Source organism: Ornithorhynchus anatinus, chromosome 13 (assembly GCF_004115215.2).
Source record: "Ornithorhynchus anatinus isolate Pmale09 chromosome 13, mOrnAna1.pri.v4, whole genome shotgun sequence".
Lineage (NCBI taxonomy): Eukaryota > Metazoa > Chordata > Mammalia > Monotremata > Ornithorhynchidae > Ornithorhynchus > Ornithorhynchus anatinus.
In genome coordinates, this window is record NC_041740.1 from 16681970 (window position 1) to 16709279 (window position 27310).

At 40.9% G+C, this 27310-nt stretch overlaps 1 protein-coding gene across 5 annotated transcripts in view; it reads right to left on the bottom strand.

The window, feature by feature from the left end:
• Positions 1 to 15266, bottom strand: part of MYO3A (myosin IIIA) — a 100435-nt gene extending 85169 nt beyond the window's left edge. For all 5 annotated transcript variants that reach the window (XM_039913992.1, XM_039913991.1, XM_029077229.2 and 2 more), the window contains exons 1-2: positions 15089 to 15266; positions 13175 to 13309 (exon numbers count right to left, since the gene is read on the bottom strand). In XM_039913992.1, the coding sequence (XP_039769926.1) occupies positions 13175 to 13309; positions 15089 to 15256 (303 nt within the window). In that variant the 5' untranslated portion in view covers positions 15257 to 15266. The remainder of the gene's footprint in view (positions 1 to 13174; positions 13310 to 15088) is intronic.
• Between the last annotated feature and the right edge of the window lie 12044 nt (positions 15267 to 27310).

The window sequence follows — 27310 nt, forward strand, 5'->3', positions numbered from 1 at the left end:
AGTTGTTACTATTAGCTCATTTTAAAAGATGGCTGCCCTACTAATATTAGTGGTATAGTCTGAACCAAAGCAACTGGACCTAACCTTTGTACCAAACAGTCTTCTAAGTGGCCACTATTCAGAGAAGAATTGGGACATCCTTTAAATCAAGGCTAAACATAGTGATTCATTTCTATAGGCCCCAAATCTATAAAGAGTCATCCTTGAGTTCAAATACTGTAAAGACACTAGAATGTGTGTCCAGCAGGGTTCGATGAAAAAAATCTCCATCCTTCAAGATAAAGCTTCCAGAAGCATTCGATGCTTAGGATAATACTCAGCACACAGTAAGCACTTTACATCACACGTAATAATGATGATAACAATAATAATAATAGTGGAATTTGTTAAGCATTTACTAAGTGCCAGGGACGGTACTAAGCACCAGAGTGGATACAAGCAAATCAGGTTGGACACAGGCCCTGTCCCGGATTGGGTTCACAGTCTTAATTCCCATTTTACAGGTGAGGTATCTGAGGCACAGAAAAGTGAAGTGATTTGCCCAAGGCCACACAGCTGACAGGTGGCAGAGCCAGGATTAGAACCCTTGACCTTCTGACTCCCAGGCCATGCTCCAGCCACTACGCCATGCTGCTTCCCTTAATATTATTATTCGAGGATGTCCTTTCCAGAAGCCTCATAAAAAAATGTTCTCTTGGCTCTAGGGGAAGTGAGCAAGAGCACGGGAATGGAGGATAAGGACCCAAAAGAAGGAGAAAAAGCCTAGTTCTCTCCTGGATGACATAATGAACAGCAGGGTTCACTTGGTCCTCAGAAACACTTGCTTTAAGCTTACTGTGGGCAGGGAATGTATCTATCAACTGTTATATTGTACCCTGCCAAGTGCCTAACACAGTCTTCTGCAATCAAATAATCATATTTATTGAGCACTTACTACGTGCAGAGCACTGTACTAAATGCTTGGAAAGTACAATCCAACAGAATTAGCTGACACATTCCCTGCCCAAAACAGGCTTACTGTCTAGAGGACACAGTAAGATCATCTGGTTTGGTTTTCCAAGGAGTCTTTGGCCCAAAATCCACCAGGGTAAGCTGGGATGAATTTGGCGGATTGCCTGAAATCTGTAATGCTAATTTCACTTAAAAACCAAACTGATTAACTCAACTGGTAATTGGGAAGTCAATGGCTCTCACTTTCTGGAACAGTTTACTTTTCGGACAATATGGCACTTAAAGAGGAGGCCAGAATCAAGCACATATAGTACTTTTAAGTTTTGTTACCTTTTGAGGATTCAGTCCAAATGACAATGTGATATACAGGAGTATCCACTACAATGAAGTTTTGAATGGGATTCCCAATAAAGAGACAGTCTTATGAAGCCAAACTATTCATTTTATTGGTAAGTTATTGCACACAAAACATTTGGAGGGAAAATACCCAAAAGACCCTTCAAATCAGGGATAATTCTGTAGGTAAAGGGAAATCACCAAGAGCTTGGTCATAAGGTTTTGAATGAAATCTTTGGGCCTACCAACTATAGCATTGGGAGGTGTCAAAATTCGTCACCTGTCATCCACCAAGTAGAACACGGTGTTAGAACAAAAAATCTCCTCCTGTTTCATTATATTCTCCCAAGTGCTTAGTATAGTGCTTTGCACACATTAAGCCCTAATAAAATACTATCAATTGATGTCAAACGATATAATATTGAATGAATGCTTTTAAATACACCAGTCAATAAATATACATATATATTATACATGTATACACATACATACAAAAGTATATAACTATCAATTCAACTAAAAGTAGTCTAACAATGCTTCCAAGTCCTCTGTATGCTCCTGGTAGGCAGGAAGCATGTCTACCAACTCAGTTGCATTGTACTCTCCCAAGGGCTTAGTAGAGTGCTCTGCACACAGTAAGTGCTCCATGGAGAATACACATATATATAATGGCACAGAGCACGGGCCTGCGAGACAGAGTACCTAAATTCTAATCTGAGTTCCTCCACCTGCCTGCTGTGTGACCTTGGGCAAGTCACTTAACTTGTCTGTGCCTCAGTATCCTCAACTGTAAAATGGGGATTAAGACTGTGAGCCCCACTTGGGATACGGACTATGTTCAACCTGATTATCTTGTATCTACCCCAACACTTAGCAGTGTTTGACACATAGTAAGTGCTTAACACCATAAAAAAAATACTGAAGGGGAACACGTTTGTGACTTCCCCATATACGCATACGTAGATCAATGCCATTTCAGGTGCAGTCAAGCCAGATTTCATCTGGAGACTCGACGGTTTACCGACAAACAATGTAGATGGTATGTCAATCCTGCATTGCTGGTTTTGGGTGCATTCACACACATGGAAAAGACCTCATTAGTATCTTCCAATATGAACAGTAACGAAATAATATACATACACATACACACACATCTGGAGACTCAAATTTCCAAAGAAATTTGTGCCTCACTGCAGCCTTTCATTCATGCTGAAATGTAAATTGGTGCTTTTCAGTAAGTAAAGGACAGCTCAATTCCACACACTGAAAATATGGGGAAAGGAAAATGGGTTTTCTCAGAATCCATTAGAAAAACTGGTCTTCATTTAAAGGGAATAAAGGGGCTATCAACAACTAGTTTTCCAGGTAGAATAAACAAAATCCTTAGACCAGACTTTAAAAAAATGAAGTCCACATGTATATAAATACTATTATTGCACAAAATAACTACATATGATTGTTATTGACATTAGCCATTTGTCAATCAGATGCATAGAATTTTAAAAAAAGCACTTGCAAATAGATAAAAATAAAATGTACAAAATATCGGAATTTACTTTGTGTAAACTTCAAATCCCCAATGTCTTTGTAACCTAACCAATTCAATTACGAGAGTCATTTTCTGCACGTTCTCCAATTTTCTTTATAGTCCACATTTATTCCTGCTAGCAAAGCCTTTCAGACATTTTACAAATATGCTAGGACAATCATAGCCATTTTCCTGAAAACTAAATGCCTTCCCGTTTCCTCAGCATTTAGGCATAATTTACCTCTCTTCAAGTCAGAGGCTACAGCCTGCACAAAATGAAAGGCAGCTCCTGACAGCTGTAGATTCAGAACCATTATTTGGAGTTAATTGATTGAAAAATGGAGACTAAAGATTATTTAAATGAGCCACTTGAGTCATACCTATGGATGACTCACATATTGGTGAAATACATCAGGATTGTATTTTTCATACTTCATAGGAAGCCATACTCTGAATTAAGGCTGAAAAACACCAATATTAGAATGTCTGTCATTAATATTATTTATTCTAAGCATCACTGCATGAGCATATTGTAGGCATGAGCGACTTCCTCAGTGTCTGGGTTTTGCCATTTTTGTGTGAGTCTCCTAAATACATGAAAACTATTTGCAATACAAGTTTGACTTTAGTATCTCAACTCATCTACCCTGTGCCCCATCCTCTGTTCAAATTCAACATGGCAAACACAGAGCTATGACAGGTTTGGAGAAAGACACCTTCATGCATTTCTTTGGAGAAGTGAAAGCAAATATTCCACCTGAAAATTATAAATGGCTAGCCTAATGGCTCAGTAAGAAGAAAGAGCCCTAGTATAAATACCCTTAAGTATCAAAACGCCAAATCAGCCGTTTCAGAAGGCGTCTTTCATATCGTTCCTCTAAGTATCCTGCTGGCCCTGTTAGAGACTGAATCCTGGACTGGATGGACTTTTGCTTTGGCTGGTAGCATATGTTCTTATTACAAGTTATCCCCAAATCTAAGGAACCATATTTAAATAATCTCATAAAACTGCAGAGAACCTATCATTGATGCATGATTCTTTTATTAATATATATTTCACAAAAGCTTAAATGAACAAATCAAAAAAATGATTCTTCAAAAGCCACGAGGTCTATTGACAAAGCTCTTCAGTACTCAAGGTCTCACCAAGAACATAATTTAACAATAAAATCAGAAGACTGTACAACTGCTCTTTTTCAGATATTAACTCCTTAAGGGTGGGTGAGATTTGCTCAAACAGTATGCTCTAGATTTTCCAGGTAGTATAAGTAGGCAGAACCTTCTCTGATATTTGACTAGAAAAAATAATCCAAGTGAAGGAGAGTGGGGAAGAGCTAACCCACCGGAGATACAAATATCATTTTTTAGCTTGACAATATTTCTTATAAGAGAACTACAGCCTCCTCAATGTTAAAATCTAAACAGCATGGCCTAATGGATAGAGTTTGGGCTTGAGAGCCAAAAGAACCTGGGTTTAAATCCTAGCTTTGCCATTTGTCTCCTATGCAACCTTGGGCAAGTCACTTAACTTCTCTGAGCCTCGCCTTCCTTATCTGTAAAATGGGATTGAGACTGTGAGCCCCATGTGGGACAGGGACTGTGTCCAACCCAATTTCCTTGTATCTACCCCAGTGCTTAGTACAGAGTAAGAGCTTAACAAATACCACAATTATTGTTATCATCACTAATACTGGAGGGGTTCACTAGCTGAACTGACATAGAGAAAACCTCAAAGTTATCAGCCAAATTAAGTCAATGAGGTATCCGTTGACATTTTTCTCTCCATTCACAACACATTAATAACCTAAGGCAATTCAGAGAGAGAAGCTTCATGTTGCAAATTCCTTCAGACTCATTGTAATGACCCTTGTAATTAGTTTTCATGATTTCTATTTTGATAACAGTGCTCTGATGCACAGTAAAAGCTCAAGTTATTTACTTGATATTTTCTTAATAGCTAATAACATTATCAACTTCAGGCATTAAAGCAAGATGACTAATCTTCACAATTGGAATAAGAAATTTCAAAGTCCATAAAAATTACTTTAAAATAAATAAATCTCTACATCATTAAGAAAATAATGTCATATAGTAGCCCCGTGCTTGTACTTTTTATAATGGATGCCAAAAAGATTTAATCAAGATTACTCTTAGATTCATTAGTCACTTTAAACAGAACAACTGCACACTTTCATTTTATCTATAATGGCCTCAGCAAACAGAAAGCAGAGAGATAGGAAAAGACAGAGAGAGAGAGGGGTGTGTGTACTTGTGGGTGGATTTTAGCAATGTTGTTAAGGTACAACCGACAGGATTTGGTGATGAAATACGTGGGTGGAATTAGAGACATGAGTCGAGGACAATGCCAAGGTTACGGGCTCGTGAGGTATGGAGGATAGTGATGTTGTCTACAGTGATGGGAAATACAAAAGGAGGATAGGGTTTTGGATGGGAAGATAAGGAGTTCAGTTTTGGTCATGGTTAAAAGCACTGAGGAAGAAAACCCTTTAAAAGAAGCATTGAGAGTAGGAAGGCTGAAAAATTCTTACGTATAGTGTTGGCACACACTGCTGCAATAGGCCCTTAATGTTCTTTAATCAAACAAAACTGAAGTATAATTTTCTAAAAGAGAGTTACCATAATTGAAAGGCTGACCCACGCTGGCAGCATTATAGATCAAGGCTTCAGTCACCCATTTTAAAAAGGACTTGGAGGGGATATTTTATAACACATTCTAGAAGTTTTAGATGTCATACTTTGAAACATTTCTAAAGCTCATAGGCATGCTTCACAAAGAACAAGGTACAAGCTTCTAAAAAGGATAAATAAGAGTTAGACTGATCACTTTGAGTGATTTTGACTAGAATTAATTTCACTTTTGGATTTTCTCAAGCTGAAGTTATTAGCCATCCCCTACTGAATTCAACGTGCTGTGTAAGCATAAAAGTGTATATTTTGCTCCCAGCATGATTCCTCCTCCTTTCTAATTCATCAAAGGAGGCATTTCAAAAGCATAGAGTAGAAATACAGTAAAGAATAGCATGGAGTCCTTTAGTTCTTGAACACCTAGATGGAAAACACCTGTTAAATGTGCAAGGAAAGCAATTTTTCAAATGAATTAAAGGGACATTTGGGGAGTGAAGCACCCAGGAAGTGAAATGTTCCCACAGTCACTCTGTGTGCTCAGGGCACTAACAATTTGGGATAAGCAAAACCGGACCATAGAACTAGTTTGCAGAGGTAATGTTTTTAAGGCACAGTGGAAAGAGCAGCATGGTCAATAATCCTTAAAAGGAGGAGTGACTGGAATTGTGATAAATGTACAAATAAAATGGAGACTATGAAGACACTGAGCAAAGACCCAAGTTATAATCCCTTTTGCCTTCTGCCTATTCCATAAGGCATTTAGAATCAGTAAAAGATCACCGTCTCATTCAGTAACAATTCCAACATACTGTTCAAATAGCATTAAATTTTGTGCTCCGTCCATGATTTTCTATGATTTCTCCCAAGTGCCCTAAAAGTGAAAGAGTTAAAAAGGCATGTATGCTTGCATTTTTCCAGAACCTTGCTATTACAAGTTGTATTTATGTCTTTCCCCATGTTTGCACTCTCGGTAAACAGGTTGCATCAGCTTGGCTCCCTTCTTAAAGATTTTAGCTTCTTGAAGGCAGGATCTGTGTCTTCAACATCTATTGCATTCTTCCAAAGGTCCAGTACAGTACTTTGTGCAAAGCAGGTGCTCAACAAATACTCCTGACTGCAAACAATTTGCATCCAACAAAGACTGTGCAATCTGGGAATTCTCACATTATTTTATTATTGCTATTTTTATGGTTCTCTCTCCTCACTCGGAGACTCAGACTCCCTAATTTTGTTTAGGGTTTTCTATGTGCCAGACACTGTACTAACCACTAGGGTAGATACAAGGTAGGGTAGAGAAGCAGCTTGGCTCAGTGGAAAGAGGAAGGGCTTTGGAGTCAGAGGTCATGAGTTTGAATCCCAGCTCTGCCACTTGTCAGCTGTGTGACTGTGGGCAAGTCACTTCACTTCTCTGTGCCTCAGTTACCTCATCTGTAAAATGGGGATTAAGACTGTGAGCCCCATGTGAGACAACCTGATTCCCCTGTGTCTACCGCAGTGCTTAGAACAGTGATCTGCACATAGTAAGCGCTTAACAAATACCAACATTATTATTATTATTATTACAAGATAATCAGAAGGCTCAAAGTTTTAATTCCCATTTTACAGATGATAAAACTGAGGCACAGAGAAGTTAAGTGACTTGCCCAAAGGAACACAGCACACAGTGGAGGAACCGGGATTAGAACGAAGATCCCTTGACTCCCAGGCCCATGTTCTTTCCAATAGGCCATGTTGCTTCTCAATCCAAAGAGTGTGTTAGAGAGAAGGGTGCAAAGGGCCACCATCTTGGAAAACACAGTCCTCACTCCCTAAAAGAATATGTGGATTTTGAGCTAAACCCCTTAATGTGATCACTTGTGTGTTTACTACACGAGAGCTTTGGGTCCTGCTCTTCCAGGAGGCAGCTTACCGAAAAATGACCAGAAGAAATGTGAACTTGTCTGAGAATACAACATTAACCTTATTATGGGCAGGGAGTGAGACTATTGAGTGAGACTACTTACTGTTGTACTGTACTCTCCCAAGCACGTAGTACAGTGCTCTGCACACAGTAAGTGCTCAATAAATATGATTGAATGAATGACTCAAGACTCCCCAAACTTGGAAAATTACACAAACAGAATGCCAATAATTGTTTGATTCTAATCCAAGCTCCTTAACCATGGGCAGGGCTCCCTAACCTTGTTTATTGATGGGGGTTATAATGGTTGCCTGCACTGCCTATTTCCTATAGATGCTGCAATTTTTTCCTTTTCATCCAGGTTGGTCGGACAGTGGCTATTTTCCCTTTGTTTGCCATTGTGCAAAGCAGTTACCTGAGAGCTCCCTCCCATCAGTCACTATCTGGAGCCTTAATACAGCTTGATGGCAAACAAGATGACCTCTATATTTCCCCAGTAACCAGTTAATGATGATGGAGTCTTCTATCAAGACCGAGGGCGGGCCTCAGTCCTGAGACTGCCCTGGAGGAACCGATTAACTCTTGTGGTAATAATACTATCTGTGATATTTGTTAAGTGCTTATGATGTACCAGTCGCCAGGGTAGATAGAAGATAATCAGGGGCTCACAGTCAAAGGGGAAGGAGAACAGGCGTTAAAGTCTCCATTTTAGAGATGAGGAACCTGAGGCACAGAGAGGTTAAGTGACTTGTCCAGGGTCACCCAGCAGGCACGAGACAGAGTCGGGATTACAACCCAAGTCCCCTGACTCCAAGGCCTATGCTCTTTCCACTAGGTCACACTGCTGCCCACATTTTCCAGATATTTTTCAGGATTCCTGCTGAAGCTGTACACTTTGAAGAACCCTCTAGGACATTCTCCAGTCAAGAAAATTTCACCAATGATGGCCAAGTGCCAGAAGAAATTTCCCTTAACGCACTATCGGATCTAGAACCCAGGCCTCCTGATACGTAGAGTTTGCTCTTTTGACTAGGCCAACAGAAACACCAAATAAGCAACATAGGCAGTCGAGATGAGGCTTAAAGTGGAGTTTCAGCTGGCAATTTTGATGCCTGTGACAGGAAAGTAACTCCACAGCTAGTGCATTTTAATTTTTTCGCCTGGAGTCTGAGTTGTGTACTTTGAATTCACCCCCCCATCCGTTAATTAAATGATAAATATATCCTGCAGGATATGAGCTGTTTGGAGGGGAAAGGAGTGATTCACTGCTGACTGAGTGATATTTGCTACTCATATAGGGTTAGGATGCTCAGTAGGAGGTCAGAAAGAAACACAAACACATTCTAACCTTGTATTGATCTCATGCCCCAGACCACAAGAAAAATATAATCAGTCGGTTGTAATTGGCTGTATATCCTGAGCAAATATCCCAAATCATAACAGCCTTTGATGCTGGAGAACAAGGAGGGGAAGAGTGGTTATTCTTGCCTTAGAAATATAAAAGGAGTCCTTCCGTCATTCTACTATTTCAATTGTGGGCTGCCAAGCCCAGCACAATGTGAGGCTATCGCTGGAACAGAGCGCTGCTTTTTTTCCTGTCCATCCTCCCCAAAATGCACATTATTCCTCAGTTCGGTTTTATTTTGCTTCACTTCCCCAAAGGAAATTGTGCCCACAACTCTCAAAGAACTGAAAAGAAGGATAATAACCTGGCAGGCTGTAATTCAGGCATCATCTTTTGCTATTTTCCTCCATTATGTCTGCTTCTATCTTTTGAGATCTTGGGATGGTTCCTTTTGGAACGCAGTTACGAAAACAGAGCAACTAGCAATCCAGAGCACTCTAAAGAGGTTTATATACCATGAAACCCCAAAGATAAGTTTTACATACCACATAAAGCTCAGTGACTTGAGCTGTATTTATGAGAGGATTTATGAGTGTTTCCTAAGTTTTCTGAAGGGAGAATCACCAGATACCACAAAGTTCTAATTTTATTATGAGATGAATGAATCCAGGAAGGATTAGGGCATAATAGATCACTGGATGCTGTAGAGTGTTTCTTTGGAAAAACAACAATAATGCCCAAAAAGGCTGAGACTTTGGGAATAAAGTCCCTCCAGCAGGAAACCCTAAGAAGCACTACTGCTTCCTCTTCCCTCCCCTATCCGGAAAGGCGACTTTCATCCTAGGTTTGCTGGTTTTACTCTGATTTTACCTGCTCAATTCACGGTACAAGAAAATTCTGTAGGTTTGGAAAATAATCCTTAACAGATTCTTTAACTCCTCCTCCACCCCTGAATATCGGAAAAAAATCCACTAAATGGCACCAAACTGTCTGTCTCTGAGACAGAAGCTATTTTCATTCATTTAACTGTATTTATTGAGTGCTTACTGTGTGTAGAGCCCTCCACTAAGCACTTGGGACAGTAAATACAACAATAAACAGACATATTCCCTACCAATTGACCAATCAATGGTATTTATTGAGCACTTACTATGTGCAGAGCACTGTACAATACAAGAGAATTAGTAGACGAGTTTCCTAACCACAACAAGCTTAGAGTCCAGAAGGGGAGACAGATATTAATATTGCAGCATGGCAATTATGAACTGCCGTTGTTTGGGAGGTTGACCTTGTATGTCTCCAAGGTGTTTAACCATCTGCCAATGCCACACACCTTTTCTCGAGTGGAAGTCAGGATGCTCCCTGCTCCACACTTATCCAGTCTCTTACCCTTCTTCCATCTTCTCTCAGAACCACAAACCCATTTAGGAAAATTCAATGAATTAGAATGGGGAGTCGAGACTGAAAGGGTTGGTTCACAGGGAAAGGAAATGGGGAGCTAACTCAACCTGCATGTCACATTTGGTTCTGGGATTTAGAAACCAAATGGGGTTCCACTTGGTCTCTTTGGGCTTGGGTATGGACTTGACCAGCCATGGGGTCTCAAGCAAGAGGATCCCTTAGTCCTGGGTTGACTGAGAAGCTCAGGAAGGTCCTTCAGTGCTGAGGAGAAAACAGGAAGGAAAGGAACAGGGAAAGAAAGCAGAAAGAAAAAAATTGTAAAAAGTGAAAGAACTGAAAAATGGAGAAGGAAAATGACACCCCGAGAGAGAACAGAAACCCATCTCTAGCTCTATCCTTTCATCCATGGGCTGAATTATACAATAAAAAGGTTTATTTTTCAGAGTCACAGAGACAGTCAGTGTTTTCTCATGACCGGTAACACATTTTCCACTGAAAACGTCATTTAGGATTCAATTTTACCTCCTTCCCATCTTTGCCTTCTGTAATGTTGAATTGCTTCCATGGCCCTGAATTGTTTACGTGGGTAGGAGTGACTCCTTTGGCTCTTTAAAATTTCCTTGTTGCTTAAAATTTTCCCCCTTTGAGCCACTAACCCATTTTTTTCAAAGAGAATCCTAGCTAGTTACACCTCAAACCTAATGAAACCTGCCCAAGCCTCCAAAGCACACACACACACACACACTCTCTCTCTCTCTCTCTCTCACCAAATTTTTCAGCAGTCACTGAAGCTGCACCTGCCACATTTGTGCTCACAAAATCAGGTAATTGTGCCTCTAATTACTTGTGCATATTTGTAATTACTCTAATTTCCCCATGCAAATGCCTTTTCCATACATGTCTCTTAGAAGTCTCAGTCTCTCTTTGAACAATGTGCATAGAATGGTCAGGCCCCAACGGGTCAATTTTTTTAAAAGCTATTTTCTTACATTGCCATTCCCACCCTTTCATGCCATTAAGCGATGCTTCTAATTGGTCACATTAACCAAACAGCTGCAAGCCCCTGCTGATTCATTATACCAAAATGCTGCCTTTCGTTGGCTTCAGTGCTCCCAAGTCATATTAATTTCTCTTTTCTGGCCTTCCAGAGAAACACTACAGTGTGAATAAGATCCTCAAACCTAATTTTAATGAAACCGTTTCAGCAGTTGTCTGAGCAGTGGTAAGCAAAACAAAATAACGGTTATACAGGGAAGACACAAATCAACACTGCCCTGTACCTTTTATTTAAGCCTGAAAAGAATTCCCAAATCTCCACTGACTCAGAAAACTCCCACTTATTTCATGTGCATTAAAATGGTCTAATATTGGAATAAACCTTTCAGAGGAAATGAATATTTGAAGAAAAACCCAGGAAAGATAATTCACAGCAGATTATTTGAATCAACAGGACTGGTACAAAGCATGAAACTCGCTTTTCCAAATTGGTGGTATACTGAGATAAATAAAGGGTCTGATTTAGGCTCACAAGAATTCTATTGTAGATGAAGAGTAGACAGGTAGATGGTATTTTGGTTTCCATTAACCAAGCTGGGCAAAAGGCCAATTTGCTGAAGCAACTGATTTTTAGGGGCTGTCTTTTCTGGGCCACCGCCCTAACTGGAAGATGGCCAACCCCGTGCTTGTCTCCTCTGTCCAGACCTATACTTTTCTGAGGCCCTAAGCAAAGAGACACTGTGGCCCCAGGTGGGGCTGGGGTTGGGCTGAGGTAGTATAAAATAAGTTTAGAACTCTATTCCGCTGCAATAATTCACTCTTCAAACCACTCCTGTACAGATCGATCTCAGGAAGGCTCTGGACTCTGGAACTAAAGCCACAGGGAAAAATTTGAGGCTAGGGGAAATTAGGTGACTAAACATCTGCAAGTAGCAGGAAGTGCCATTTCTTAAATCTCACCACCCAATCAGACAATGCAGAAATGCCAGCTTTCTCAGGAACAAAGCACGACCCTTCTGAATACCTGAAAGAATTGTACAGAAACTATGAAATTGCAGCACAACAAGAACAGGCTTCTGAATTCCTTGTTCTGAAAATGTAGAGAAAGACTACAGGTTCTATTTCCATTTCACATGGCACACTTCAAGTAGGAATTAAAAGGGCCAAAATTTGGGCTCTCAACCTTTCTATATGAAAATGGGAAATAAAGCTAGGCTAGAAACTGCAGACACAAACTAAATTGGAGTATGAACATGCTCTTGTAGAATATTAGCAGGCCAGTGAAAAATGGGAAGTGAAAGGCAGACAGATGATTTTAGGACCCCCAAAAGGACATAAAAATAATGCCACCAAGGTTAGAAACTGGGGTAAAACACATAATGTATAGGCTTAGAAAGGACCTTAACAGTCATTTTTTAGCTCATTTTATGGGCAGAAGACTCAGATGCTAAGTGATCTCTTTACAAAGATCTCCTGAGAGGGATACTCCGTAGTATCTGCAGACTAAGCAGTGTTCCCCAACTCTTTCGATGTATGTTCAATTGCACATTCAATTATTTATTTTTCTTACTGTGTAAATATTTTTGTCTATCTTCCCATTAGAGTCAGCTCCTTGTGGGCAGGGAATATGTCACTTGCTTGTTTTGTACATCCTAGGAGCTTAATTCAGCAAAATGCAGCCAGCGAGCACTCAATAATTGCTACTTAACTCTCTTACCAAAAAAGCCTCCTATTTCAGTTTAAAAACCATTTCCTCTTACCTTGTCTTATTTTCCTAAAATATAGCTCAGCACACATCTCCCTTCTCCAAAACCCTTCAATGGTTACCCATCTCCCTCTGCATTAAACAGGGAGGGCAGAGAGCGGCTGGGGTGTGTTCACGAACCTTGAAAATAAAGCGATCATGTTCTTTGTGCTGCATCCAACAGTGGAGGAAAAGTCTCTGCCTTGATGGGCAACTGTTCAAGTGCTCTGAGCTCCGTAAGCCCTTAATAAATACCACTGGCTGACAGAATTCTGCTTCACACTAAACCCCCCCCCATGTGCATCTGAATGATGATAAAATCCCTACCTCAAGAACCAACCACAGCTGGTCACCGTTCTTCTTGTCCTTCTTGAAGTACATCCCATAGAACTTGACTACATTAGGATGGTCAGAAAGGCCTTTCAAGATGTTATACTCAGCTTCAATTTCTTCATCGATATCCTGATATGAATTATTTTGGGGGAAAAAGAACATTGTGGAATAATGATTGTGCCATCTTGAACCAACCTAGGCCTTAATGCAATATTTAGCACATAACACATAATAAGTACTTGATAAACACCATGACTATTATGAGGAGGAAGAAAGGTGTTTCTCAGACTATCAAACAAATATCTCTAATTAGTAGAGTTGGTTTTGAGCCAAAGGAATAGCTGCTATAATTAGGGGACTAAACTCCCTACCAACACTATGCAGTGCAATTTATTATTATATTTTAAAGAAATAAAAAGTGTCTTTCAACCAGAATAAATAGTCCTGGGTCTCCTAAATTGCCTTGATGCTTTGTTGTGCCAAATATTCCCTCAAAAGAGAAAGAAATTGCTAATCTCTTTAAAAGTCTGAATTTATTTAGCATGCTCCTTTGCACTAGAAGAATACGACTGACATTTTATCATTTCAAAATGCTAGATACTTTGGCAATGCTTTTACAACTTTAATGTGTACTTAACCTTTAAAACGTATGCCACATATTTACAGATATTGCAATTCTGCCCTATATAGAGAGTGGAAGGTTGCAGTAGGTATTGGAAAATGGAACTGAAAATTTTAAGAATGGTGGAAGTGGAATACTATTTTTCAGTCTCAAGCTATTCCAAAATGTTAAGGGTTGAGTAGTTCAACTCACTTAAGTTTTGGTAATAGTATTATTGCACCAATAGCATCACATGAGAAGACTACACCTGTTAACACGTATATCTGATTACCGGGCATGTTAGTGTATTTCCGGTGCTCGCACACTACTTGTAAAGTTAGACCAATTTTATATGTATCCTAAACTAGAAGCTGAAAAAAAACCTGAAAAAAAACTCCTGTTCTCGCTGAGAAAATGCCCCTAAAATTTGGTGACTATTAAACTATATATTTTTTTCCCCCAACACTCAAGAGAAGCATAGATCACCATGGACAAAGAGTAATACCAGAGCAGTCACAGAGCAAAGACTTTTTCCTCATAGAAACAGCCCCTGTGTAAATTGCCTGGATGCATTTAAATGATTTCATTAAGATTGTAATCCCTTGGTTATAAATCATGCTTTATTTGAAAAGTGACAGGATGGACGAAGAGGAAAAAAAAACCCAGGAGGCCATCAAATCAGAGTTTTTCCTTATAAATTGGTCAGCTTGATCCATTTGATGAATATCCCAGAATCTTGTTTCCCAACTGAGTTTTGCTCCTTACATTTAGGCGCATGATTCTAGATTCTAGAGCCTGACAAAAGGCCCTGTTATAAAATAATGGGTGAAGGTTTGGGGCCAAGGTAGCGATGACAATAGCCACAACAGTGTTGGCGGGGACTAGGGGGGCCATCACAGGCAACAGGACAAGGGAATTTGGGAGAGGAGAGGCAGGGTGCTGAGGAGAGACACAGTCCTGTGTCCCACTGCTCCCTGTGGACAGCTCTCCTGATTCCTCTCCCCAGCTTGGGGTGCTGATTAGCCAGAAGCCCTGCATGTGCCAACTAATCCATGTCATCAGAGAAGATAATTTCTTAGAAATCCCGAGTCTCTAAAGACTGGCTGTTGCTCACTCACTGATGAGCTCTTGAGGGTTGAAAACTCAAAGTAAACCTATAGAGAGGAGACTTTTCCCTTCTAATATTGTTTTGTTTTCAATTAACAATCCATTTAGGTTGAGCCTGAAATTGTCTTTTTGCCCATTACAGACTACACTACAATTCAATATTCCAACAAAGAAAAGTAATTAGAAAACAGGTGGCTTACATGAACTGGATCCAGGATTTTGACTGCTGCTTTTTGGCCATTTTTCTTGTTCAACACTTTGAAAACTTTGCCATAAGTTCCTTTCCCGATGGTTTCAATTATCTCCCATGTGTCGGAAGGATCCGGAAAACTATCAAAGATGATCGTTTTCCCCGTTACTGAAAGCATCGCACCGGTTTAACCTCCCGGAAAGAAAAAGAAAAGTTTAATATCCCATCTATATCAACATTCGATTTCAGCTACCACAAACTGCAAGATTAAATACCATGTAAACTCCTGAGGAAAAGGTGCAGTATACTTGATTTTATTCATCCATTGAGATATGAGCAATTACACTTAAAAGAAATTCACAGCAAGGACTTTCCTACAGAGCAGGACTTCAGTTTAATGTGGTTTTAGAAGCCCCACTTCAACTCACAGCCCCACAGGAATCAGAAAGCACAGGCCACCCCAGGGAAATTTATTTTGGTTCGGCCTTGATTATTAATTTGGATCTGCAACACGAAGAAAGGAGACAAAACGCCCCACAAATTATACTTTTGATCAATTCCTAAATCGATTAATGATATTTATTTAGTGCTAACTGTGGGCACTATCCTAAATGCTGGGGAAGGTACAATTTAACGGAGTTGGTAGATACAATCCCTGCCCAGAAGGAGCTAGCAGCCTACAATCCCAGACACAATAGATAGCTTAGGATCCTATCCTGCTCTTTTGGATTTAAGTAAACATTGTTCCGTGAAATGGCTGTGAACACAATCTGGATAAAAGGCTAATACCACGCACCTTAACAATCACTGATGCGATTAATAAACTGCAATCAGTGCTCCAAGATTCTGACCTTTAAGCATTAAATGCATTACACTGAGAAGCAGCATGGCCTAGTAGAAAGAGCATGGGAGTGGGGGGTCAGAGGACCTGGGTTCTCATCTTGCCTCCATCATTTGTCTGTTGTGTGATCTTGAGCAAGTCACTTAAATTCTCTATGTCTCATTTACCTCATCTGTAAAATGAAGATTAAGACTGTGAGCCCCATGTGGGACATGGACTTTGTCCAGCCTGATCTACCCAGTGCTTAGAATAGTGTCTGGAACATAGTAAACACTGAAATACCACTAAAAAAATGCAAAGCTGTTTCACAAGGAAGAGGGATTTAGCAATAATCGTGGACTTTATTTGAAGGTACACAGAGGATAATCACTATTTCAGTCTTGCAATGAGTGAGTGCTTCCTTCAACCACTCAAGGCAAAGGTAGGATAAAAAGGCAATATTAAATCTCCATGAGAGGGCCTGCTTTACTACTTTAGGGGTGGGGCTAAGGCTGGGGGAATCATACCCTACACTTAAGCCCAAAAGAGTATGTAACATAACTGGACAGAAAGTCAGTCCCTAGAAGTTAGGTATTCAGAAGGCACAATAACTCCTTCAGTGGATTGAGGTGTATATATTCATTTAATGGGTGTGTATGAATGGAGAGGAAGAGAGAAGGAGAAAGAAATCAAGCTAGGTTTTGTATTCACTGATGACACTACTGAAATCCTATCCAAGTGGGTACTATTTACCCTAGATTCTTAAGAGTGAATGCATCTTCCCGGTTGTTCTCACTTACCTGTGCCTATCTGGAAGAGAGGGGTTTGCTGCATGGGTTGTCCTAGGGTGGCATTAAAATAAAGGCAGGCAGCATCAGATGCCCTATTAGATGACAAGCCAGAGGGGCAGAGAACAGGTCACCCATAGGACAATAAAGCAAGAAGTGGGATAAGGGCTAGACAAACTCTGGGGGAATGAAGTAAACATGTGTTGAGTCAAGGACTGGCAGTGTACCCTCCCGGATGGGAGTGGAGATTAATAATCAAGTGCTCATTCTGCTACTGAAACCATGATCTCATTTGTTTCAACCAGAACCAACTGTTTCACTGCTGCGCAAATTCACTAGTAACACACCATCCACCCTGAATGTACTTTCTTTGCCAGTCAATTCCTTCTCTAAGGAGTCAGAGCAAACCTTTAAAGGAATGGGCCTAATTAAACATTTTGTGAAAGGATTCGTGAAGTAATTATTTTAAGTAAAGAATGAAACATTGCAAACAATTCATGTTAACCATCATCACTAATTTATGGGCTTGCTGAAGAAAGCTAATTCCTCAGGTCTACTACTCAGATTCTCTCTCATAAGGCCACTGGGTCAGATCCATGGCCCTCCCACTCCAAGATTATGGCTCTGACAACAGCACCAAGATGCTTGTGGGAATCACATGATAATGCCCTCCTAGATATCCACCTGCATCATTGGGGTGGGCCATCTACCACTCCTTATCATGTTCTTCTATATCCCTAACCTTTCCTCTACCAATCCATTATGGATTCCTTGTCCATGAGTTTATCATAAGGCCCTTTTTGAGCCTCTTGGTACTTTTCAGCCAGTGTAACTTCATTCAATCGTATTTATTAAGTTCATGCTGTTTACTAAGCACTTGGAAAAGTACAATACAACAATAAACAGCGACATTCCCTGCCCACAACTTCCTGAGGTAAACTCCAGATGTTAGCCATGTACTGGTAGAGAGCTTCGTGTACAAGCAAGAATTTTGGCAGCAAGGGATGGGAGGTTGATAGGGAGTCGACATGAGACAGGTGCCTCAAGATAGTCCCAGAGTTCAGAAGTCTTTTTGGAGATCAAGAACAGCTTCGGGTGTGAGGATATATAGGTAAGGTGGAAAGTTAAGCAGTTATTGGTGAGATAGTGTAAGAAATGGCACTCCATGGGTCCATGTCAGTGTGTGACTGATATTGCCTGAAATAGATCAAAAGAGCTGATTTGCTTTTAGGCCTACATTGGTATGTTTTTGCACCCTTGTTGTGTTTCAGTGCTTTGCTAGGACAAGTAAATGTAAAATAGAACATGACTCATTAGTACTGGGTAGTAGAATCCCAAAAGACAAAATTAAGTTATGCCTCCTACAGTAATTATACTGTAGCTTGGTGTGCAAGGGAGATCACTTATGCCTACTGGGAGATTTACGCGCTATGTGTCAATAATATTAATAATAATTGTGGTAATTGTTAAGTACTTACTATGTGCCAAGCACTTTACTAAGCACTGGGGTAGATAAAAGATAATCAGGTCGCAAATGGGGTTCAGAGTCTAAGTAGGATGAGGAACAGGTATTGAATCCCCATTTTGCAGACAATGGAACTGAGGCCCAGAGAAGTTAAATGACTTGCCCTAGGTCACTTAGGGGGGCACGTTTGCCAACTATGATGTAAGTACACTACCAAGAGCTCGGTACAGTGCTCTGCACATAGTAAGTGCTTAAGAAATACCACTTATGATGATGTCAGTGGTGGAGCCGGGATTAGAACTCAGGTCCTCTGACTCTCAGGCTGTGCTCTTTCCACTAGACCACGCTGCTTCTCCAAGTACTGGGCGAAGCAGTGGGGTAAATACCCAATCCCTGACTCAAACAGGAGTCATGGTTTAGTATGTGAATCATTTTACAAAGTTATGGCTCTTATCATCGACACAATTTATCTCAATTATAAATGTCACAAAAGTTGGATAAGAGTTTATATGGGAATATCAAAATTGAGTTTTCCTCACTCTAAAATGCAGAATGGCCTAGAGAAATGAGCACTGGTCTGAAAATCAAGGGATCTAGGTTTTGATCTCAGCTCCACCACTTGCCTGCTGTGTGTCCTTGGGCAAGTCACTTATTTTTCTGGGCCTAAATTTCCTCACCTACAAAATGGGGACTAAATACCTGTCCTTTCTGCCCCTTAGACTGCGAGTCCCATGTGAGGCAGGGACTCTGTCTGATCTGAGTGTAGTGTACCTACCCCAGTGCTTGGCCCATAGTAAGTGCCTACTATCACAGTTATTATTGTTATTATGCATTCTGTCACAACTAAAGTGCTACAGTGATATTTCTTTTTTTCATTCACTGACTAGAGAAGCAGGATAGCTGAAAATCAAATTATGTACTGCCCGGAAAGATGAGACAGTCTATTCTGGTAGAACTTTCACTAGGTAGATTCTGGTATTAAATTGCTCACAAGATCATGTAGGAATCCAGGTCAGAACTGGATTCAAGGTTTCCCTTTTACAATATGTTCTCTCCAGAGATTGCTATCCCTTTACAAAAATCTCACAAGAGAATGACGGTGGATAACGGGCCAATTAGCTGCATCAGGTACAAAGCCAGGCAGTTTTTGAAGTAATTCTCATGATTTTCACTCCGCAATTGCTGTCTCTCTAGCCAGAGATGATGTTCTGATGCAGATTGCCAGCAATCCTTTCAAACATCACTGCAAATGGAGATCGTTCTCTGCTACACCCCGAATAACACTTCATTTTTTGGTCTACCCTTCTTGATGACTAAGCTACTCCCTAGCAGAGTGTAATGGGTTTAGGTAGGTGCAATATACCTTGCTCATCTCCAGGGAAGTTATAATTGCTGAGGGTAGGTGACGGAGTCACTCGATGGGCCCAGAACTTAGAACCCGTGCAGCCGAATCAAACATTGTTTGCAATGACATGGTTTGTAAGACACCTTTTGTGCTCTCTTGTCCCTTCCACGAATGGTCCCACGGGGGCATGGAGTGCAGCAAGCGAGTTTGTGGAAAAGGGTACAAAACATTGTGAAGTACATTCAAAGTAGTAATAACAGCATTTATTAAGTGCTTTTGCTATGCAGAGCACTGTACTAAAAGCTGGGAAAAGATATACAAGTGGGAATTGGACAGGGTCTCTGGCCCTTGGGGGGCTTGTAAGAGTTAAATACTGTTCCCCCCAAAGGGTTTATTAGTAGGGAGATATTTAAGATACAAGGAAGAGTTTGGCTTTGAGCGCTTTTCCTGATTGACATCGACCTGCAGAGGACCTAAAAGTTGAAACCCATCAAAAATCATTTACTGTGCATCAACTGTGCAAAAGGCACACAGATCCACATAAAACTATGAGTCAAACTTCTCCTTTGCCTGAAAACCTTCCTGGAGGCACTATCTTTTTTATGGATCAAGACTATACTAAATACAAAAGTGATAGACGAGTGTAATCTCTACAAGCTAGGTCACGTTTTCATGAAGACTATAATTCAGTCCAGATCAGCCTTTGTATCTGCCCCTCTTTATAATTTTGAGCTCCTGGGAACCCTGAACTTTGTAGTTGTACCTAGAGTCAAATCCCTTTAAAGACAAAACTATATAGGAAGTGGTGTTCTGGAACTTAGGTTCTTCACTGAGAACAAAAGTTCTCCACAAATCACAGCATCAAAAGTTCATCTCTTTCCACATTTTATCACCCTAGAAATTAGACTACTACAGTCAAGATGGACTTTGTCGGGTAATAAGACTGTATGGTTTCATTTGAAATTAAGTTCTGTTATAATGGGTTACAGTGGTTTCAAAGAGTTCTGGCTCTTACCTACTTCATTTCATCTAGCTACTATAGAATTGGAGCAAGGATAGTTATCAGAAACTCCTAGGCAGTTGTAAGAGTTTTGGATCAATCAATCAGTGGTATTTACTGAGTGCTTACTTTGTGCAGTGCACTGTACTAAGAGCTTGGGAGAGTACGATTCAATTAGTATCCTGTCACTCCTCTAGAGAGTAGCCAGAGTTAGCTCCAGAAAACTTCCAGAAGCAGCAGAGAGTTTTCGGGGGGGAGGGAACTGGCTGATTTGGGTCCCCATGACTGTGATTCACCAACTTTTCTACCTCTCATCATTGCCATAATGATTCAGATTCCCCACAGCTGCCTAGTTGGCTCATCATCTGCTGACACTGCTTCAGCTTCAATCTCTCTCTGTTTCCAGCAGCCTCTTCTGCCCTCTGGGACTGCAGCCACAGGTTCTCGGCCTCATGCCCCCACTAGAGCTGGTCCTCTCCACCAACTCTCCCTATTATCTAGTTGTCTAGTTGGGATCACTCACTGCTTAAAAGAAAAATCTGACAAAATTTTGCCTTTTGTTCCAATGCTTCTCCCCTTCTGGAACATTCCTACTCCTGCTCACGTAATGCCCCAAAAGGAATTCCAAGTGAATTAAAATATTTCAAATATGTATAAAAGTGAAGCAGATCAAATACTCTTTAAAAAAGTGGCTCATTTCTTGTTATTGTTACATTGTTATAATTATTATTTACTTCTGCATTATGAGAGTAGCTTAGAGCTATGGTAAGTTGTCCCACTGTTAGCTAAACGTTTGGTACGCTCTGTTCTCCTTGAGGGCTAAGGCACTTCCTCTTTTTCCTCTGTTGGGACACCAGTGTTCCACTTACTCTAGGACCTTATTTTGTGGAATTTCAGAAGCTGGATAAACCCCTAAAAGAATAATAAGAGAAAAACCTGAAAAACAGCCCTTCCGGGGTCTTTCATTTGGCACCTGCCCTAGCCATCATTTCTAAATTTAAAAAATTGAACACTTAAGGCAATTACACCTTCATAAATGAACATGAATACATATAGCTCCAATGCGGCACAAACATCTATCAAACTAATAGAAGACATTTTACAAACATACCCAGAGAGTCATTGTTCAATGAAAGTGAAATAATTGGTTATTTTTAAGTTATGGTCTGTCACTGAATCAAGTAGCTGACCTTAATGCATATCAAGTAGTACATGGCTGCAATCTGCATATTCTCCAAAAAAAGGGTTTTTTGTCTTTTAAATGCCCTTAAAAAGAGCAGAAGAAAGAGGGAATGCTTTTGAATTGAAGCTGAGGTGATATGCTTCAGAATATGGAATTTCTGAATGGCCATTGGCTTATGTCACTAAGAAAGGGTCAATCAATCCATCATATTTGAGAGCTGTGTGCAGAGCACTGTAATATGCGCTTGGGAGAGTACCATATAAGAGAGTTGGTAAACACATTCCCTGCCCACAAGGAACTTACAGTATAGAGGGAGGTTACAGAATCTTGGTTCCTGAAAATAAAATGTATAACCATTTGTCTGTCTTGATTTAAGCCCATCCTGACTACAGGAAGAGGAACGGACCAGATGACTTCTGGAGTTCCCTGGGATTTAAAGACTAAGAGATACTCTCCTAATGCTTTAAGGAGACACTGAAACATTCAAGCCGCCAGGCCTACTATGGTCACAAGCAACCCAAAGGTGCTCCACGTATTTGGGGGTCAAACAGAAGTTTAAGATTTTGAAAGGATTTTATTTCCACTCCACCCTCAAAATCTATCTTCTGTCCCACTTTGAACATCCTTGCCTCAATCCCCAGACACTCACCAGGCAGCTCATTAGACAGTAATCTCATCAGACTAAAAAAGCTTCACTAGAACTGTAAATTCCTTGATGGCAGGAATTTATTTCTACTGTACATTCCTCCAGCAATCGCAGGAATTTATTTCTACTGAATATTCCCCAAGCATCCAATACAGTGCCCTCAACAGGGGTTCCAAAAATGTTGCTGCTGAAGCAGATATATACTTTTATCATTTATTAACTTTAGTGGGATGTCAGGCCTAAAAAAAAAGGTTCCTGATATGTAGATTTAAATGTCTACGGGTAACCTGTCCTATTAGATTGTCGACCACAGGGCATTTAACTGTCCCATGGCAAATTACAGTTCTTCACAAACACTGCTGACAGACTAATCAGGATGATGAGGGATCTCACAGAAGCCCAGTGTCTGTGCTACAAGAGTGATTCCAAACCCTCAGAATACAGGAGGGTCCTTCATGTATACACCTATTTAATGAGGGTGGTGGCCAGAAATCATGAATTAAAATAATGTGTTAATATACAAATAGTCATTGCATTGGGAGGATAAACCTATCCAATAAAAGTTTTATTTTTCTAATTAAACCACAAACAAGGAAACAAAACATATTTGATTATTTAAAAAAGACAGCTTTAACAGGAGGTGCTAGACTAGGCGATCAAGTGAGGATATAATATTGCCTAGAGATAGTTAAAAAGAATCCATCCAGTTCGCTGGAATAGATTAGACCCATGCAGCTCTTGAAGAACTGCACAGTTGCTTTCCCACTCTATGATTCTCTAAGCAATAGATGAGTTATCTCAAATAGCCTCCATTGGAAGTCACATCACATTAAGTGGGGTCCCTTTGCTTTAAAAAGGTAAAGATTTTAGAGATGGAGAAAGGGCAATAATTATTCACTCAGAGTGCAGCATAGACCAATCAAAATCAGTCAGACTTCTAACCTTGCCTGTGATCTTTGACAAGTCAACAACCCTATGATTTCAGTTTCTCTCTGTAAAAGGAATTAACACTCCTGACCACTCTCCCTTTCCTCCCAAGAATGCAGAGAGATAAAATCCTCTTTTTCTTTTGGAATTCAGGCCCCAAATAATACAAAATACTACCAGGGGGGTCACTGACCACACCAACTTTGGTTTTAAGAAGATGTGGAGTCAAGAACTGTCCAAATCTGGTCTTACTACGAAATAGAACCACTTGCTGAGCAGGTTACTTCAGTTTCTCTTAAAAAAAGACAATACCCACACTTTAAGAGTGCTGCCAGGAGGATTGACAAGGTAGTAAAAACCTGATCCAACCATCTGTCCTCACTCCTCAAAAAGCTCCAATGATTACTCATCCTCCTCCACATCAAACAGAAATTCCTTATCATCAGCTTAATGGCACTCAATCAGCTCTCCCCCTCCTACCTTACACCTTGCTGATGTCCTATTACAACTCAACCCACACACTTCACTCCTCTAACGCTAACCTACTCTGTACCTCAATCTAGACTATTCCGCCGCCTTCCATTTGCCTATGTCCTCCCTCCGGCCTGGAACTCCCTCCCCTTGCATATCTGACAGACCACTCTCCTTCAAAATCTTCCAAAATCACATCTCCTCTAGGAGGTCTCTTCCTTGACTAAACCCTCATTTCTCCTACCCATCCTTCCCTCTCCATCATCTGTGCACTTTGATCTGCATCCTTTAAGTACTTGATATTCACCCCACCCTCAGCCCCAAAGCACATATGTACAAATTTACACTTTGCCATTTCCCCAATCTATAATTTATTTTAATGTCTGTCTCTCCTTCTAGAATATAAATTCCTTGTGGGCGGGGATTAAGTTTACCAACTTTAGGGTAGTATAGTGCTCTGCACAAAGTAAACACTCAATAAATACCATTGATTGCTAGATAAAAATAATTACACAATAGCATTATTGTTGCAGAGCTATCATAGTGGTATTGGTGAGAATCTGGGTCTATATTTGCAAAAACACTTCGAGTTCTTTGGGAATTATATTCTTAAAGATTACTACTTATTTTTATATCTCAAAACATAATATAAATTTGCCTACCACTTTCAACTACTTGTAATTGTCTTTGGGCATTTTAGATCAATATACATGTTAAAATGATTTTCTATTTGAGAGTCAAGTACTTTTCTATCAACTCTAAGCGATTTGGTGGGGGGTTTTCTCAAGAGGTAGTTTTGAAAGAACATGCTGGAAACTGAAGCTATATGATTTCTAGCCTAACAAAGGTGATCAAAACGTGAGAATAGCTGGTCTCCATGTCAATATCTGCAGTGAACTGGTGTTAGAAATCAGTGAACTGAGGCCTTTCCTTTTTCTCTCTAGGCACACCCAAAAGGAGGGGTGGATGAGATGGGCCTCTTCAAGGCTAGATGTGGCAGTTAGGAGGAAAGACTGCGTTAGCTTTGAAAGTTTTGACATCTCTTAATTTTCCTTCTTTAAAACTATTCAATTATATAATACCACAAAAGTCCATATAATTTGAATAACCTCCCCCTACTATTGTAATAAAATGACAGTCTGTACTGAGCACTTACTATGTGCTAAGTACTGTGTTAACCACTGGGATAGATACAGGATAATAGATCAGAAACAGCCCTCGTACAATAAAAAGTCAATATTGAGGTAACTAAATTTTGGTGCCTTTGATTGTACTAGGACTGTTTCTGATGTGATTATCTTGCATCTTCCTCAACACACTATCTCATAGTATCTTTAGAGATACCTGAAATATATGACATCAGATAGCAAGATTTAAAAAGCATTAAAGAATACTGACTTTGAATCTAACCCCTGACTTTTTACCCACCACCAAGAAATCAAAATAGCTATGTGGATTAGCATTTGGGATAAAGGTAATTAGAAGTTTCTCCTAACATCTGTATAGCCTGGTCTCGATTTACATTTAATACCTTACTTTAGGTGGCTGCGGAACTATAAACCAAAGGAAACATAATTCCCAAATCCAAAGTGAACTCTCCAATCTAATCTTCTGCATCAAGGCTGGAGTAGAACTCTTGTTTTAGAGGCTTTTTAATCATGCATTCAAGGTCCTCTGTTTGTGGCCCATTCATATAAAACCTCAGGACCCAAAGGAACAAGATAGTCTGAGTTTTCCAAGAATGTGGAGCAAAGACTCTGGCCATAAATTTTTAAAAGTCCAAGGAATAATCGTGATGGCCTTGCTCACTGCTAAAGGTCAATGTCCAGAGAGTGATGGCCTCTCCAACCCTCTTCATTTGTTCAACTCAATCCTAAATTACTGAGCGCTTATTGTGTGCAGAGCACTGTACTATAAAAACACATTCCTGCCCACAACAATGTAGGGGGGAGAAGGACATTAATAGGAGTAAATAAATAACAGCTATATGCAGATGTGGGGATGGGAAGGAGGATGAACGAAGGAGCAGATGGGAGGGGGAGAAGAGGAAAGGTTGGCTTGGTCAGGGAAGGCTTCTTGGAGGAGATGGGCCTTCAGTAAGGTTTTGAAGTGGGGGACAGCAATTATCTGCCTGATGTGATGTACCCTAAACCTCAATCCCTCTCTGAGCTTTCCCAAACTGCAGGGTAGAACGTGTGGCTTAGTGGCTAGAGCCTGGACCTGGGAGTCAGAAGGTGGTGGGTTTTAATTCCAACTCCACCACTTGTCTGCTGTGTGACCCTGGGCAAGTCACTCCACTTAGAGAATCAGCGTGGCCCAGTGGAAAGAGCACGGGCTTAGGAGTCAGAGGTCACGGGTTCTAATCCCAGCTCCGCCACCTGTCAGCTGTGTGACTTTGGGCAAGTCGCTCAGCTTCTCGGGGCCTCAAGTACCTCATCGGTCAAATGGGGATGAAGACTGTGTGCGTCACGTGGGACAACCTGATTACCCTGTATCTATTCCAGCACTTAGAACAGTGCTCGGAAAATAGCGCTTAACAAATACCAACATTATTATTATTATTACTCTCTGGGCCTCGGTGACTCATCTGTAAAATGGGGATTAGGAGTGGGAACCCTAGGTGGGCCAGGGATTGTGTCCAACCGAACTTGGCTCCGCCCCAGCGCTTGGAACAGTGCTCGGCACATAGTCAGCACTTAAATACCAACATTATTATTATTATTGTTATCCTCTGGGCTTCAGTGACTCATCTGTAGATGAGTCTGATCTCCCCCGATTAGACTGTAAACCCGTCTCTATCTGTTGCAGATTTGTACATTCCAAGCGCTTAGTACAGTGCTCTGCACATAGTAAGCGCTCAATAAATACTATTGAATGAATGAATCTGTAAAATGGGTAATAAGAGTGGGAGCCCTAGGTGAGCGAGGGACTGTGTCCAACCGAACTTGGCTCCGCCCCAGAGTTTGGAACAGTGCTCGGCACAGAGTCAGCGCTTAACAAATACCAACATTATTATTATTACTCTCTAGGCCTCAGTGAGCCATCTGTAAAATGGGGATTAAGAGTGGGAGCCCTAGGTGGGCCAGGGACTGTGTCCAACCGAACTTGGCTCCGCCCCAGAGCTTGGAACAGTGCTCGGCACATAGTCGGCGCTTAACAAATACCAACATTATTATTATCATTATTCTCTGGGTCGCAGTGACCTCATCTGTAAAATGGGGATTAAGAGTGGGAGCCCTAGGTGGGCCAGGGACTGTGTCCAACCGAACTTGGCTCCGCCCCAGCGTTTAGAACAGTGCTTGGCACATAGTAAGCGCTTAACAAGATCCATAATGAGTATAATTATTACCTCCACGGTGCCCTGGGACAGACCTCCTCCTGTAGCTCCCCAACCCGGGCCTGGGAGGCGGGGCACCCGCACTCACCTGCCGGGGGCTCCCGAACCCTTCCGAACGAACTCGGGTACGACTCGGCAGCGGTCACGGGAGGTGGGCGAGGCCCGAGGGGGCTCGGAGGAGGCCGAAGGGCGGGGCAGGGCGGGAGAAAAACCCGGACCGGATCGAGCCTAGCCCGGCTCCGGAGGCGCT